Here is a 17,552-nt window from a genome sequence, read left to right on the forward strand (position 1 = left end):
GACTTGTCATGTATGCAACCGGAGTGGGTCACAAAACACAAAACAGATCACAATTAATCTTGTAAATTCACAAATAAAAATTAATTTCGTGATGTGCAGTGGTTCTCATGTCACTACAGTGTTTTCAAAGTCTGAGCGGCGCCGAGGTAACAGGGTGACAATGATAAATGGATTTAGGAGAGGTTTTCTGGCACCAGTGGCGAGGGAAGAGAGAGAGAGAGGAAGAGAGCGCAAAGAGCGAACAGAGAAAGACAGGGTTGGGGAGAGAAGGAAAGGAAAAAAAAGAAAGAAAGAAAGAAGAAAAAGCAAGTGCAGAGCTGTCAGGGAATTATAACAATGTGAAAGCGACCAGTCATAGGAGAGGATAATCCCTCCCCCCATTTTGATTTTTTTCCCTCTTCAAAATCTAAATGATGTTTTTCGGTATGATTGATTGACTTATTTTTTTGGCCCGTAGTCTTTATTAGACAGGTCAGCATGAAATGGGGATGAAAGAGAAGGGAGGACATGCAGTATATTGTCGTAGCCAGGATTCAAATAGACGTCACTACGAGACACTGGCATATGTGGTGCCACCTTAACCACTCGACCACCTTAACCACTCGACCACCTGGCACAAAGTCACATTTCCTCCCCGAAAGTCTGAACTCTGCTCTGCAGCTCAGATTTGGATTAGTAGCCTGCAATTAACCAGATCTACAGTATGTTACAAAAAACATTTGCGGCAACATAAAGAGAGCAAATCGAGATTCGGGACACAGTTCACATTTTAAACTTGAGCATTAACGTTTAAGTGAAGTAATATGAACTCCCAAACAAATACAAGAATCCCAAGTATTTCAGAAAGTGTTACTAAAGCTCTAAACTACAGGGTTTGCAGCTTTTAAAACATGCAGACAGGGATAGTTAGCTCCTAAAGAGAATATTGTTTACATAAATAATTACTGCCTTTTGTGGCATTCAAATTCAAATGGTTAACATTGCAATAAATCGTGGTGGTCGAGTGGTTAAGGCACAGCACACGTATGTTGTGAGGTCGAATGCCCACCCTGACAATTTACTGCATGTCCTCCCCTCTCTCATCCCCAATTTCACTCTTTCCTTCCCTGTCTAATAAAGCATACGGGCAACAAAATCTTAAAAAAATATATAAAAAATCTCTGTACAGAAAACTATCTGTCCATCTATTTTCAAAAAGGTTACAAATCTGTCATTCTATCCCATAATATGAATCTTGACATACGACAGAAACTTTTTTATTACCGCCTTGGCTGTTCTGCTCCATCGTGCATTTTGTGGATTTGAAATTACATTTGAAAGAGTACTGAAAAACGAATGCCCCTGCTGACATATTGAGAGGGATACAGGTGATGAAGAGGGGTAAGGAGGAGAGAGAGACAGGGGGAGGAGGGAGAGACGGGGGAAGGAGGGAGAGACGGGGGGAGGAGGGAGAGACAGGGGGAGAAGGGAGAGACGGGGGGAGGAGGGAGAGACAGGGGGAGGGAGAGACGGGGGGGAGAAGGGAGAGACAGGGGGAGGGAGAGACGGGGGGAGAAGGGAGAGACGGGGGGAGGAGGGAGAGACGGGGGGAGGAGGGAGAGACGGGGGGAGGAGGGAGAGACGGGGGGGAGAAGGGAGAGAGAGACGGGGGGAGGAGGGAGAGACGGGGGGAGGAGGGAGAGACGGGGGGAGGAGAGAGAGACGGGGGGAGGAGGGAGAGACGGGGGGGAGAAGGGAGAGAGAGACGGGGGGAGGAGAGAGAGACGGGGGGAGGAGGGAGAGAGAGACGGGGGGAGGAGGGAGAGACGGGGGGAGGAGGGAGAGACGGGGGGAGGAGGGAGAGACGGGGGGAGGAGAGAGAGACGGGGGGGAGGAGGGAGAGAGAGACGGGGGGGAGGAGGGAGAGAGAGACGGGGGGAGGAGGGAGAGACGGGGGGAGGAGGGAGAGACGGGGGGGAGGAGGGAGAGAGAGACGGGGGGAGGAGGGAGAGACGGGGGGAGGAGAGAGAGACGGGGGGGAGGAGGGAGAGAGAGACGGGGGGGAGGAGGGAGAGACGGGGGGAGGAGGGAGAGAGAGACGGGGGGAGGAGAGAGAGACGGGGGGAGGAGGGAGAGAGAGACGGGGGGGAGGAGGGAGAGAGGTGGGAGAAAATCAAATCTGAAGCCCATAGCAGTTTGGAGCTGAAATGAACAGTGATATATCTTCATGAGACAGGAGTAAATCAGATCAGATGGGCTGAGGTAAAAAGCAGATGGATACAGAAGCAGAGGAGCAGGTCAGGAGCAACTTTTCTGCTGAAGAAAATATTTGTCTTATACAAAATAATATGTTCATTCATTATTAAAGGTGCACTGTGCAACTTTTCTGGGGTTTGACATCTACTTTATTCTATGAAAATGTTGACTTATTCATCTTCCATTTATTCAATCACAGGTTTATTTGTTGAAAAATATCAGAAAAACATGCATGCATCAGGCTCGCGCATCTCCACAGATCTGACCTGTAACTTGGCCTGGTAGTGTTATCTACTTGTCCCCATGGAGATAGATACTGTAAGTTCAATGCCATACTGGAGAACATTTAAGACAAAGCAATAATATCTCCATGGGGATAAAAGTCCATTACCTATCAAGGACACGAAGCGGCGCACTGTGACCAGGCTGCACATGACACGGCATCTGAGCAAACCTGCACCATCAAAACAAACACTTACTTTAATGGAATATCTGTAGCTGGTGTAGTTCAACAACTACAAGAGCAAATGCTGACTATAGGGACTATATTATACTAATTATAGACGCAAATATACTAAATACAAATAAACACGCACGCACACATGCATACACATACGCAGACACGCACACGCACACGCACCACACACACGCACCGCACACACGCACCGCACACACGCACCGCACACACGCACGCACCGCACACACGCACCGCACACACGCACACGCACCACACACACGCACGCACCAGTCTGCCTGCTGCACTAAACTAAATTCCCTCTCTCAGTTGTGTCTCGTGTCTCCTTTGTTTCCCCTGGCAGCCTCTCCCCTCAATGCTTGCTATCGCAGGTATCCCAGGCGCCCCGGGACCTTCAGATTACCCATGATCCTTCACTCCTTTGGGGCCGTTTCGGGGCCAGCTGGGACAACTAGACCTCACACTGAGCAGAGCAACCAAGCATAAATACCCCTCCAAGGAAATCTACCTCCTCCTCCGCACCAGTGGGCATCCAACTACAAGTTTTGGTATTATTCGGTTCAATTTAAAACTCTATTGACCATAAAGTGGGATTCAGAAATGCAAGAATACAATAGTGATTATTCACATTTTAATTGCAATCCCAAAACAATCTAAGCATGCAATTATTTAGATCATGTAATGTCCATTTGAATTAAATCCTAATTTAGACTTGGTTTAGCCCTGGTGGTTGTAACAAACATGTGGCATTTAATCCGGGTCTAGTCTTGGTCTAGTCTTGGTCTAGTCTTGGTCTAGTCTTGGTCTAGTCTTGGTCTAGTCTTGGTCTAGTCTTGGTCTAGTCTTGGTCTAGTCTTGGTCTAGTCTTGGTCTAGTCTTGGTTTAGTCTTGGTTTAGTCTTGGTTTAGTCTTGGTTTAGTCTTGGTTTAGTCTTGGTTTAGTCCTGGTTTAGTCCTGGTCTAGTCCTGGTCTAGTCCTGGTCTAGTCCTGGTCTAGTCCTGGTCTAGTCCTGGTTTAGTCAAGGTCTAGTCAAGGTCTAGTCCTGGTCTAGTCCTGGTCTAGTCCTGGTCTAGTCCTGGTCTAGTCCTGGTCTAGTCCTGGTCTAGTCCTGGTGGCTGTAAGAGTGAAGGAAACATGGGGGAGTTTAGTCCTGCTTACTGTTTTTGTCCAGGTTTAGAATGTTCCCTGATTAATTTAGAAAATATAAAATATAAGCTTAGTCAAAATACTTTCCCGTAGCTTCCTACAAAAGCTACAAGGTTAAGCATTTACCCCATAACAAGATCTAGGCATCTTGTCTGAATAAACGTTGCATGAAATCCTCAATAATTTGTGTGACTAATTATGCAGAAAATCTCGTCATCCCTCAGGTCAAAGTCTAGACTATAATAACAGCCTTTAACACGTCTTTACGCCATCTTGGTCTGTCACTTCCTGTCACTGTGGCACCTGTCGACTGTGATGACTTTGACTTTACAGAGTCCAAATATGTCCATCAACAAATCAAAACACCTCCACATCAAGTAGACGAAATGTTTAAGAGATTATATTTAAAGGTGCACTATTCAACTTTTATGGAGGCTGATGCGTGCCTCTACGGTCCTGGTTTATCTCTCCTTTAGTCGTGAATTAGCCCATGTTTTGTCTTAATCCACATAAATGAGCCCTGATTTATTTGTTGCTTCGTCCTGTTTTTCCCCTGGTTTCACCCTGGTTTATCCCTGGTTTCATCCTGGTTTAGCCCCGATTCCATCCCCTTGTATCATTCTCCCTCTCCTCCTCCGTCTCCACTCTCGCTTGTCACTTGATCATACGTTTCCATTTTCCTCTTGCAGGTACACTTTATAAAGGTAGCCGACCCCATTGGTTTTGCATGGCTGGTCTCGCCTCCGACAACAGATGGCTATCCCAGTCAAGGCCGGGCCAGCGAGAGGGAGTGGGGGGGGCGAGGGGAGGGTATCTTTGCGCACCTCTGCCCCGGGACGCTCAAGCGGGATAGTGAATTTCACACATCATAGAACTCCACACTTTAAATCACAACAGCAACAAGCTCAATAGATTATTAGGCCAGAGAAATATGGCTGAGGGTAAGGGAGAATAAAAGAAACACGGGGGAAAGTTAGACATGGTTTAGACCTGGTTAAGTCCTGGTTTTTGAACTATTTTAGATGTGATCGTGGTACAGTAGAGTTCAGTCTTAGAATTAAAGACATGGTTTTGGTTGTTAATTACAACAGTGTTGCTTATAGTCACAAAGTTATCCTGGTTTAGGCATGATAAAATCTGGACCCAAAGTAGTTTTTTGATTGATTCCTACAGTCTTTAGCTAGAGAACAATTTCTATCCTTCCCCAGACAAAAGGGGGCTACTCAACTGGATGAGTCACCAGTCCCCAGTCCCCTCCCCCAGCGCTCGAGAGAAACTGTGGCTGTTTAGACACAGTTCAAATGCTACTTCTTTTGTTCCACTTCCAACGCTGCTGCCGCTGACCAGTGCTGTGTACCAGCGCTGAAGCGCGCAAGCCTCGGCCTGTTTACACCCCTACATCTATACTCACGCGGACACTACTTCACGGGTTGAGATCGCTCTTCGCGAGGGTGGGGACGAGTCTCAAACTAAGGCGTTTGCATTCCGGGTAGGGGACGGGGGTCCAAGATATGGGTGATATTTTATAACTATTATGTTATGGGTGTTTTAAGTATTTTCCATAGTATCAAAATCAAGTTTGAAATATTGTGACAACTCTAATTCTGGGTTTGGTCAATTTCAAAATTTAGCCTTAAGTCCCAGTTTAATCCTGGTCAAGTCCCTATTTTTGTTGGTCCTGGTTTAGTCTTAGTTCAGTTCTGGTTTAGTCTAGATTTGTTACAGATAAAGTTGTGTTAAAAGTTAATCCTTTAGTTTTATTGTTGTCTTGAAGAAGTAAAACACCGGACCTTCAAAGTTAGGCTCTTAAACTTTACATTGACAGATGAGAGGCAGCGTGTGTGAATCATGTCTGTGGCTAATGGTGCGTTCAGGGTCAGTGGTGCGTTCGACGACTGCGGGGGGTTAAGGTGCCTCCAGCAGAGAGCAGTATCTGTCACAAAGGACATTAGAGGAGATCAAGCTGATGTTTTATCCACTTTTTACATTAGTTAGGTTCAACAACGACTGCTGCTTTACGTGTACTGCAGCTACAAAAACATATTTATCAAGTATAGTCTGAGCCAATAGGGTTCAATTCATTTCATTAGTAATTTTGCTTGTACAATTACTGCTAAAGGGATAAGAAGAGACAAGATGATTTTTTTTTAACATAAATCATGTCGTCAAATTTAATTTATGGTTTTCTTTCTTTGAGTCAATCCTTGTTTAGGCCTAGTGAAGTAATGCTGCAGTCCTCTTTTAGACCTTTTTTGGTCCTGGCTTAGTCCTGTTTTATTTAGGGATTTAACAATATTGACGATCTCACAATATTGGGGTAGCAATATTGCCACAATAAAGTCAATGTCTGTTCTCAGCATTAAATGGCATGAATTTGATGGCAACAGCATAAGTTACAGAGCTGCAGAATACACAGCCACATGTTTTCTAATGTGGACGTTGGTTCTTGGTAGGAAGGCTCTTGACATAATATGAAAAAAAAAAAAATAATTTAGAAAACTAATTGAACTGAACTGAACACAATGAATAAGAATGACAGGATAATAGTGGCTATTATGCTTACTATTGCAAGCAAAACCTGAATTGTGTGGGCTCTTCAGCAATACCTTCTCAAAATACTGCAATAGATATTATACCATGAGGTCTGTGAGGTCTGTGAGGTGAGATTGGCATATCGTTACATCCCTAGATTTAAAGCTGGTTTGGTGAGACAAATATTTTCTGAGGTGGTTACACACATATATTATATATAGCCGTTGCATTGTTGTATGATTGTATTGTATAAATAAACACATTTGATTCACAAAAAAACAACGGAACTCAAATGAAATGGAACACACACGTGAACCCAAACATATAAACTTCTAGAATTGAAATCATTCTTCTCATTTGAATGGGACTGTGGGCACTGGAAAGTCAGATCACGTCCACGTTAAAAAGGAAGGAAGGGGTGAGTCCTTTTCAGCACATATGTAGACAAAATATATATTTTCCAGATCAGGATTTTCAGGACGAAGGGGAACCCTGACAATCAGGTGGAAATTGTATCTTGTGAGATCTTGTGGCACGAGATCTTCCTACTGCTAATACAAAGTATAATGGAATACAGAACTAGTACATTTTAATCAAAGCAAAAACTAAAGTTGACACGACATTGCCATTTATCATTATTTGTCATGGCACATAGTTCCTTATCCTGTGTCAGTCTTATCAGTGTGGCCCAGGGGAACTCTCTCGCTTCTTACCCATCTCTGTCTCTCTTTCCCTTCTCTGACTGACATGGATCTGTGCTTCAGTCTATGCGCTCCAGTCCCGTAGCGACAGTGAACGCACCGCGGAGCACATCGGGTTAGCGCTGCTCCCAGTAGATTAAAGCCACACTTCGCTAAATCCACTAAATCTGAAACTTGACTGAGAGACTTAGAGACACTGCATGTAAATATGTACTACTACTGCTACTACTAACACTTCTACTACTGCTACTACACAGGAAATCGTCTTATTATATCCTTGTCTAAATAACCAATTTTAGACCACAAATGAATTGAACTTTTAGATTTATTTGGAATCTTACGAACTAGATTTGTGGTGGGCATTTACAGAAGTAACATTGAATGTCTTGCCAATTAGGGGAGAAATCTGGATTACTTAAAAACAACTATTTACAAAAGTGGAACTGTAGAGGAACATATGATTTTATTTTCTGATTACACTATGGACTAATGGATTTGAGTGATAACTTATCACAGTTAAAAAGTGATTTGCACTGCTTTAAGAAGGAGAATGGCTTTGTTATGATAAATTATCAATTTAGAAACACCAAGAAAACTTAACACAGTACAAGAACAATTAGTGTTGAGAAAATAAGGCTAAAAAGATCCAATATTATCCACTAATCTGGACACCTTTCCCTTGACCTTGGTTTAAAACTCCTATGAAAACAAATAAAGACCTAATTCAACATCACTGAATTGCCCGAAGTAAAATAATAGAAGTGATGATGCTTATATCCAGCTGTACAAAATAACGTTACAATTTCATGCCTTATTCCATGTCAAGGTTAGTCAGTTAAATCGATAATTGTAGTTATTAGGTCACAATATGTAACAAAAAAAATATGAATCGTGAATATTTTAGAAGAATAATTTATTTCAGTTGAATCTAAAGTGTAAAAGAGTAAAAACCTGAATGTAAAAAGCTTCTATATGTAGCCTAACCTCAATACGAATATGTTGATACACTGCTGCCCTGGGGCAGACTGACAGAAGCAAGGCTGCCAATCACATTCATTCAAGACAAGGTGGTGAAGTTTCTTGCCCAAGGACACAACAACAGTGTTCAATAGAATTTCTACAAGATGAACATTCAAGCCTGAGACGTGCATTAACAATAGTAGGGGTGGTAGCATTGACAAAAAAGAATATCGCTTATAATATAGTTATTGATGTAATTTTACCTCTCCTTGAACCAACACCTTAACGTGGTAGAGGGGTTTGAGTGCCCGAATGATCCCGGGAGCTATGTTGTCGGGGGCTTCAAGCCCCTGGTAGGGTCTCCCAAGGCAAACAGGTCCTAGGTGACAGGTTAGACAAATATCGGTTCAGAAGCCTCTTATGATGACGACAAAAGCAAGGCCGTTTACGTCGCCCGGATCGGCGTCACCGGGGCCCCATCCTGGAGCCAGGCCTGGGATGGTTGCTCCATGGCGAGCGCCTGGTGGATCCTCCTGCGGGGTGGTGGGCCCACGGGAGGGCGGCCCCACATCGCTCTTTCGGGCTGTGCCCGGCCGGGCCCCGTGGGGTAAGACCAAGGCCTGGGATGGGTGCTCCATGGCGAGCGCCTGGTGGATCCTCCTGCGGGGTGGTGGGCCCACGGGAGGGCGGCCCCACGTCGCTCTTAAGGGGCCGGTGCAGAGAGATCTGGGCGGCAGTCGACGGCAGGGGCCTCTGCGACCAGATCTCCAAACACAGAGACTAACTCTGGGGACTCGCTGGGGGGGAAAGAGCCTGAGCTTGTGCGGGAGGTTGAGCGATACCGACTAGATATAGTTTGGGCTCTGGAACCCATCTCCTCGAGAGGGGCTGGACGCTCCACTTCTCTGGTGTTGCCTGCGGGGAGAGGTGGCGGGCTGGTGTGGGCTTGCTTATAGCCCCTCAGCTCAGCCGCCACGTGTTGGAGTTTACCCCAGTGAACGAGGGCTTGCGTCCCTCCGCCTTCGGGTGGGGGACAGGTCTCTCACTGTTGTGGCGGCCTACGGGCCGAACAGCAGTGCAGAGTACCCGGCCTTCTTGGAGTCCTTGGGAGGGGTACTGGACAGTGCACCGACCGGGAACTTCGTTGTTCTACTGGGGGACTTCAACGCCCACGTGGGCAATGACAGTGACACTTGGAGAGGGGTGAAGGGGTGATCGGGTGAACGGGAAGAACGGCTTCCCCGATCTGAACCCGAGCGGTGTTCAGTTATTGGACTTCTGTGCTAGCCACGGATTGTCCATAACGAACACCATGTTTAAGCACAAGGGTGTCCATCAGTGCACGTGGCACCAGGACACCCTAGGCCGGAGGTCAATGATCAACTTTGTTGTCGTGTCATCTGACCTCCGGCCGCGTGTCTTGAACACTCGGGTGAAGAGAGGGGCAGAGTTGTCAACCGATCACCACCTGGTGGTGATCGGTTGACAACTCTGGTATCATCGGTATTCAACTCGAACCTCCGGGAGAGCTTCTCCCATGTCCCGGGGTAGGTTGGGGACATTGAGTCCGAGTGGACCATGTTCTCCGCCTCCATTGTTTATGCGGCTGCTCGGAGCTGTGGTCGCAAGGTCTCCGGTGCCTGTCGTGGCGGCAACCCCCGAACCCGGTGGTGGACACCGGAAGTAAGGGATGCCGTCAGACTGAAGAAGGCCTATCAGGCCATTCTGGCTTGTAGGTCTCCGGAGGTCATCGACAGGTATCGGCAGGCCAAGCGGCTCGTGCTGTCGCAGAGGCAAAAACCCGGGCCTGGGAGGAGTTCGGGGAGGCCATGGAGGAGGATTATCGGTCGGCACCAAAGAAATTCTGGCAAACCGTCCGGCGCCTCAGGAGGGGGAAGCAGTGTCTCACCAACACCGTTTACGGTGCGGGTGGAGGCCTGCTGACCTCAACTGGGGATGTCGTTGGACGGTGGAAGGAATACTTTGAGGATCTCCTTAATCCCTCAGTCATGTCTTCCAAAGAGGACGTAGAGACCGGGGACTCGGAGGCTGGCTCATCCATCACCCAAGCTGAAGTCACTGAGGTTGTTCGCAAACTCCTCGGTGGCAGGGCTCCGGGGGTGGATGAGATCCGCCCTGAGTACCTAAAGTATCTGGACGTTGTAGGACTGTCTTGGTTGACACGTCTCTGCAACATCGCGTGGCGGTCGGGGACCGTGCCTCTGGACTGGCAGACCAGGGTGGTGGTCCCTCTGTTCAAGAAGGGGGACCGGAGGGTGTGTTCCAACTACAGAGGGATCACACTCCTCAGCCTCCCGGGTAAGGTCTATTCCAAGGTACTGGAGAGGAGAATCCGACCGATAGTCGAACCTCGGATTCAGGAGGAGCAGAGTGGTTTTTGTCCCGGTCGTGGAACACTGGACCAGCTCTATACCCTCCATCGGGTGCTCGAGGGTTCATGGGAGTTTGCCCAACCAGTCCACATGTGCTTTGTGGATCTGGAGAAGGCTTTCGACCATGTCTCTCGGGGTGTCCTTTGGGGGGTGCTCCGGGAGTCCGGGGCCCTTTGCTCAGGGCTGTCCGGTCCCTGTATGACCGGAGCAGGAGCTGTGTTCGCATCGCCGGCAGTAAGTCAGACCTGTTCCCAGTGCATGTTGGACTCCGCCAGGGCTGCCCTTTGTCACCGGTTCTGTTCATAATTTTTATGGACAGAATTTCTAGGCGCAGTCAGGGGTCGGAAGGTGTCCGGTTTGGGGACCAAAGGATCTCATCACGATGTTGTCCTGATGGCTCCATCAAACCTGGACCTGCAACATGCACTGGGACGGTTTGCAGCCGAGTGTGAAGCGGCTGGGATGAGAATCAGCACCTCCAAATCCGAGGCCATGGTTCTCGACCGGAAAAAGGTGGCTTGCCCTCTTCTTCAGGTGGGTGGGGAGTCCTTGCCCCAAGTGGAGGAGTTCAAGTATCCCGGGGTCTTGTTCACGAGTGAGGGAAGGATGGAGCGTGAGATCGACAGGCGGATCGGTGCAGCGGCTGCAGTGATGCAGTCGCTGCATCGGACCGTTGTGGTGAAGAGGGAGCTGAGCCGAAAGGCAAAGCTCTCTATTTACCGGTCGGTCTACGTTCCTACCCTTACCTATGGTCACGAGCTTTGGGTAGTGACCGAAAGAACAAGATCGCGGATACAAGCGGTCGAAATGAGTTTCCTCCGCCGTGTGGCTGGGCGCTCCCTTAGAGATAAGGTGAGGAGCTCAGTCACACGAGGGGAGCTCGGAATAGAGCCGCTGCTCCTCCACGTCGAGAGGAGCCAGCTGAGGTGGCTCGGGCATCTGCTCCGGATGCCTCCTGGGCGCCTCCCTCGGGAGGTGTTTCAGGCATGTCCCACCGGGAAGAGGCCCCGGGAAAGACCCAGGACACGCTGGAGAGACTATGTCTCTCGGCTGGCCTGGGAACGCCTCGGGATCCCCCCGGAGGAGTTAGAGGAAGTGTCTGGGGAGAAGGAAGTATGGGAGTCCTTGCTCAGACTGCTGCCCCCGCGACCCGGCCCCGGATAAAGCGGCAGAAGATGGATGGATGGATGTAATTTTAACACTGCATCCAAAATTTGATCAAATGTGCCTGTAAATGTTTTGTTTGAGGTTCAAGTATCGTACAAAATGTGAATAGACCATAAAATGAATCACAGAAATCCAGTCTGTCTCTTTTAATTTATAATCAGGTTTTTGCAGTCATTTTTAATCGTTTTAACGCAACACAATTACAACTGTGATATGATGCATTTTTCAACATACCCCAGCCCTCCTCTGTGTACTCCTGGAGGTTTGTGGCTGTGAAGGAAACAGACTCGGGACATAAATCTAAATAAGAGCAGAGTTATTCATGCGCCGTCATCCTCAGGGCCCCAGAGCACTGTTCATCACAGCTCTGTGCCGCACACACAACCCACACTCTTACTAGACTATATAAAAGCAGTTCAAGTTAATTAAGCACTTTTTATCATGATGAAAATAGTCAAATGTAATGACAATGTAATTCAGTACATTTATGTACTAAAGTGACAAAAGGATCCTAAAAATGAAATTACTGATATACTTGGTGACTGTGGGTCCAGTGTTGATGTACTGGCATGCATATTCGTTTGGGATATTACACTAAACTTACTCACATTTTGTTGCTTACCGGTATTTAGGGAAATAAAACTTGTTTCCTGCCCTGCTTTAAATATTTAAATAAGTGCATTTCATAACAGTGCTGCTGTAAAAATTGTAATATATATTGTTAAAAATGTTTTGCCGTTGGGGATTTTGACAAAAATGAATATCTCGATATTTTTTAGGATCTCGATAATGATTCGAAGGCTGTTATTGCAATCCATCAGAAATGTGCAAAAACAAGGCTGTAAGTGTTTTTTGGGAATTTCATAAAACATATTAGGATTGTAAAATTAACCAAAAAGATATTATCTTTAATTAAAAAATCATGCAGCAAATGTTTTTGTTTTCATTAAACCGCTTTTTTTTGCAGCCTTATTATTTTAAAGACGATATATTTGATGTTCAAATTTGGCATATTTCCAAAACAACAATATTATTCATTATCTATGGCAGCCTCACCATATTTGTATAGAATCCTTATTGTTGTGACAAATGAAAATCCCTGTGTGAATCCCAGCTCCAGTGTTGAAATGATCAGAATGAGTCTGTTACAGGTAACTGGACTGGACTGGACAGTAATATGCATACTTTTCTACATACTCTTGTACTGTGGTTCTGAAATGGCAAAAAAAGAAAAAGACACAAACGAAATGTGTCAATAATCCACTCACAATGCATCTCTCCTGATAAGGTTAATGTATATTGTGCACTGTCCCCGTCTCAAATAAAATAAAGTAACTCACAGCACTATCTCACAGAGGCAACACGCTGAGATCAAACTGACGAATGTTGAATTTGTAAAACGCAGAAAAGTTTCATGAACAAATTTAAAAATAACATAGATTTTATCAATTTCTTGTTGAATTCTCCTCCACATTTAGTCATTGTTTATTTGAGTCAGTCTGTGCCACTTTATTAGACACTGAATACAAAACTAGACGTCTTATTTATGCACACACTTAAATATGAACTTAAATCTAAACAGGTACCTTTGCGTTCAGACCTCTTTTTCCTCCTGCGTTTACACCTGCGTCGCGCCAGACAGAACATGGCAGGATCCAGGAGTAAAACCATGTCAACAGACCCTTTAAAGACCCCTTAGTCCTGGTTTAGTCCTCTAGATGTGTACAGACCCAGCGCTAGTACCAGACTGGCTGCATGTGCTGCTAAACGTCTGTCACATCAATGGGTCCCTGGTCTTGACCCCTCCCTCACAGAAAACCCAAAGATGTGATTTGTTATGGTTTAGACGAGTACGGAAGCTTTCAAGGGACAAAAGGCAAACTACACCGGATGTTCAATTTCAGGGATTGAGGAAAAAGGCATCCAATTTTGTAGTGGAAAAAGATTAAAAGCTATGTGTTTTAAGTTATCTATGTAAAAGCACCTTGTCAAAAGTATTCTTTGAATGGTCCATTCATATTTTTTTAATAAAATGTATTATTATTTTTTAATCAATTCCACTGAATGCTTCTTGTTTGTTAATTTTGATTGTATTATTACCCGTAAGGGCTACATAACACAAGAAAATAGTAAACCAAATGCATACCCACGAACTTTCAAGCTATTTGCAAAGAAAACATTTATTTGAATATATTTTTAATATATAAATCCGTAATATTATTGTTCTTATATTTAGAATGTCCAAAAATGTACATAAAGTTTCACCCTTAATACCTTAAATAAAAAGTGTAAAATGTCAACCCAAGATCACGTTTTCAAGCACGGTTCTATTGGAAATCTGCTACTGCAATTAAAAAGCTAGCACTGCCCTCTGGTGGTCAAATAATTGTACTGCTATCAAAAACTACACAAGACACAAACAACTTTTCTCAATAAAAAATGCTATATTAGTTTTTATTTATAACATGATTTGAGATGAATGTGCCCAAATTTCTAATATTTTTGGCAATCAAAATGAGTTTCTTCTGTTATATTAATTAGCTTGGAACAAGTGCAAAACAAATGCATCTAAATAAAATATTTTGCACTTTGAACACATTATCTATAAGCTCCAGAGTGAACCAATTCAGTTTATTTTTAATTATTTCAGTTGATGTGAACTGTTTTTGCCCATCATAAATGTACTTTTAAGCTATTCAAAATGTTTGAATTACTTTGCATATTTCCAAAACAGGGTGAACACACCAAATTTTACAACAGACTATTGCCAAAAATATGCACATGGGTATAAGTATTCACACTATCAGGTATTATCAAAACAACAGAGAGTTCTCTTATCCACAAACAATCTCAATGTAGAAATAAATTAAATCTAGAAATCAACAAAAACAATCTAAAAGTAAATCAACCAACCTCGTGTTGAGGTGAGTGCGTTGTCCTCAACTTCTCGTCAAAAAGTAATCTGAAAAACAAGAAAATATATGATCAAAATCGGTACAGGAATGTTCAGTGGCGCAAGATGTTGTGGCAGAAGTCCAGAAGAGGGCGCAATTGTATTTCCCATTTATTTTAGTTCCAGTCTGACCGTGAGGATAGTTCAGATTAGAATTCGAATTGGAGGCTGCAGGATATAACAGTTGGAAATAGAGTCTCTGTATAAACGTACTTAGCAGTAGTAGTAGCAGATGCTTTGTAACTACTAGTGATGAGTAGAAAAAGCTTCAGTTGTAGTCATCTGGACTCAGTTTGAAAAAATAGACGTTTCGACTCTCATCCAAGAGTCATTGTCAATAACAGAATTTAGGTCGAGAACTCCGATATTAATACTGTTCTGTGGTAAGACCCGCCCATTGGGAGGAGCCTTCCTGAAGTAGAAAGAGTTGTTTGTGATTGTACTAGTGATGAGCATCACAACATTTGGCATCGATCTGCCCATCACTAGTAACAATGTATAAGCAATAGAAGAAATATGCAGGCTAAACGCAATAAATACATGCAATAAATGGCACTAAAATGTATATAAAAATCCAAACAAAAAAATATGGTTATCACAGTTAAAAATAATAAGGTGACAACTAAACAACAATAAAAACGAAATAAAATGTAAGGTGAATGCCTATGCCATCCACTTTCTCAACAACAATTCAAGGCAACTGGATTGATGAGCCTGTTTTTGTACATTTTACTGGATCAAATTCCAGTGCAGCACTTCATGCCAGCATTAGTAACTGTTTGTCATTAAAACTTGTATCGCTTGAGTCCATTAAGTCCGTAGGAGGAAATAATGTATCTTGATTAGAAAAAAAAAAAAAAACATCACAACATAATTAAAAAAGACTATAATGAAAATGCAAACTGAAGATGAAAGGATAAGTTGTAAATCAAATTGAAACTACCAGTTTTTTCTCCTAGAAGATCCAATATTAGCTTTTGTCTATAGCAGGGGTGTTCAAACTTTTTTCACCAAGGGCCGCATTTTGAAACTCAAACGGGGCAGAGGGCCACGAACAACTTGACAATGTCGAATTTGTTGAATGACAAAGTGAATCATTCAAAATTTTGCATTTGACGTAACAGCGATGAGCCTCCACACCTTTAATTAGACTTGGAACATTAATATTAGGTTGGTATAACATCAATATGACTACTTTTTGTTGTTTGGGCCAACATAGCAGGAAGCTGGAGGGCCAACAAAAATTGGTCTGAGGGCCGCATTTGGCCCCCGGGCCCTAGTTTGGACATGCCTGGTCTATAGCATCCTGTGCTGTGTCTTACTCCTTCTCCCTTTATGACCATCTGAACTCCAAACCCAGACTCCAAACCACAAGAATCAAGAAAAAAATCTGGTCCGAGACCTGAATTATCCTTAAAAACCTGACCACCATTTCTTTTAAGAAAACAGGATTTGATTTTAAGCCCCTCGAGAGTTCAAGCTCACTCACTCAACACAGCAAAGATTAGCCGTCATTAGCACATATTGTTTTATATAATACAGCTTAGGCTAAAAGGATCAGAGTTAAGGAGCAAAAACATCTCTCAACAACTGGATTTGAAAAGCCTTGTGTATTTGGGGCATTTTTTTCTTCAGGCAAAAGTTAAGACCACGCACCTGTTTAATAAGTGACAAAATAGAATAAATTGTGTATGGGAATGCAAAAGCCATAAACCAGGCCTGACCCAGGATTAAACCAGGACTAAAGTCTGATACTGACCACTGCAGTACATCAGGACTAACCCGGTCTATACTAACCCAAGGCTAACACATGACAACAAAGTAAACTAAAGTAAACCAAATCAATTCAAATCAAATCAAACCCAAAAAAACAAAAAAAGTATCCACGCGCTCCTCAGCCTCTGGGACAGTGCAGAATTGGCGCTTCACAGCTGTAAATACAGCGTTTCAAGAAGAAGACTCACTCACGTTACTTCTCGTCACTGTGGATCACTTTTACCACTGCAGGTCCACGACCCTCACACACAGACCGCTTTCTGCGCTGTGCTGACTCGTACCACTGCGTTTATGTTCCATTGGCTTCAAAGTCCATTGGATCAAAGTGGAAAGGAATCGAATGCACACGCATTCTTGTGGCATATGCTTTATATCCTCAAATGAGCGGTCAGTAGTTCAAAAGTTAGATAAAAAGGGGGAGTATAGAGTCCAGTCGAATTGAGAAGGCTAAAACTGATGGTTATACAAGTTTTTATTACTTCCATTCTGTGTCATTCAACCAACGTCAGAGCTAGGCAAAAACAAAGAATAATAAGCATGTTGTCCATATAATCATTGTTACTAGCTGATTACATTAGCATAACTGTTTTCCATACATTTGTAAAATAAACATTTGAAATGGTTTTATGTCTCTGCGTTAAACCCTGTTCAGGGTGCACCCCGCCTAATGCCCAAAGTCACTAGGATAGGCTCCAGTCACCTAGTCCATCTGTCAACTGTAGCTTGATCGTTGGATTTTTATAACTTTCACTGTTTTTTTTTCTGTGTTCACCCTTAACTGTAGATTACTTTATTTTGAGTCTTTTCTTTCACTTTCAAGCCCAGTAGATTTTCCCCCCAAAACAGGTCTGTCACGGTTATGTGCGCACATTTCTCCAATGGGCCTGCCCCACTCTGTGAGAAGCTCTGATCTAGATTAAACACTCATTACTATATCAGGTAACAAGTGGACAGTTCCAGTGCTGAAATTGTTCAGCGTCAAAGCTTTTTTTTTCTTACAGAAAATCATTGTTATTTTTTTGTGTTGTCTTCTCAAATTTGCCATTATTCCTATTCTTAAAAGCCGGAATATATTATTCCGGCTTTTAAGAATAGGAATAATGACCAACCCTGTGCCAGATGAGCTGAGAACCCGACTGAGCCAAACCGGGAGATGATTTCTACCACTGTATTGTCAAGTTCACAGTGGAGAATTCCCAAACAGTAGAGGACGT

At 44.0% G+C, this 17,552-nt stretch overlaps 1 protein-coding gene across 3 annotated transcripts in view; it reads right to left on the minus strand.

The window, feature by feature from the left end:
- Positions 1-17,552, minus strand: part of LOC140346084 (double-stranded RNA-specific editase 1-like) — a 74,793-nt gene that overhangs the window by 25,951 nt on the left and 31,290 nt on the right. The window contains exon 2 of one of the 3 annotated variants that reach the window (XM_072432356.1): positions 14,523-14,571. The exons of 1 other annotated variant lie outside the window; for it this stretch is intronic. Coding sequence is in view for 1 of the 2 variants with exons in the window: in XM_072432348.1 (XP_072288449.1) it covers positions 13,196-13,256 (61 nt within the window). In the remaining variant the exon portion in view is untranslated. Of the gene's footprint in view, positions 1-13,195; positions 13,273-14,522; positions 14,572-17,552 lie in introns of those variants that run through there. One more of the 3 variants, XM_072432348.1, reaches the window with a different exon arrangement.

This window comes from Eucyclogobius newberryi, unplaced genomic scaffold, assembly GCF_026437365.1.
Source record: "Eucyclogobius newberryi isolate DKJ021-1_F unplaced genomic scaffold, fEucNew1.0.hap1 SCAF_1, whole genome shotgun sequence".
Lineage (NCBI taxonomy): Eukaryota > Metazoa > Chordata > Actinopteri > Gobiiformes > Gobiidae > Eucyclogobius > Eucyclogobius newberryi.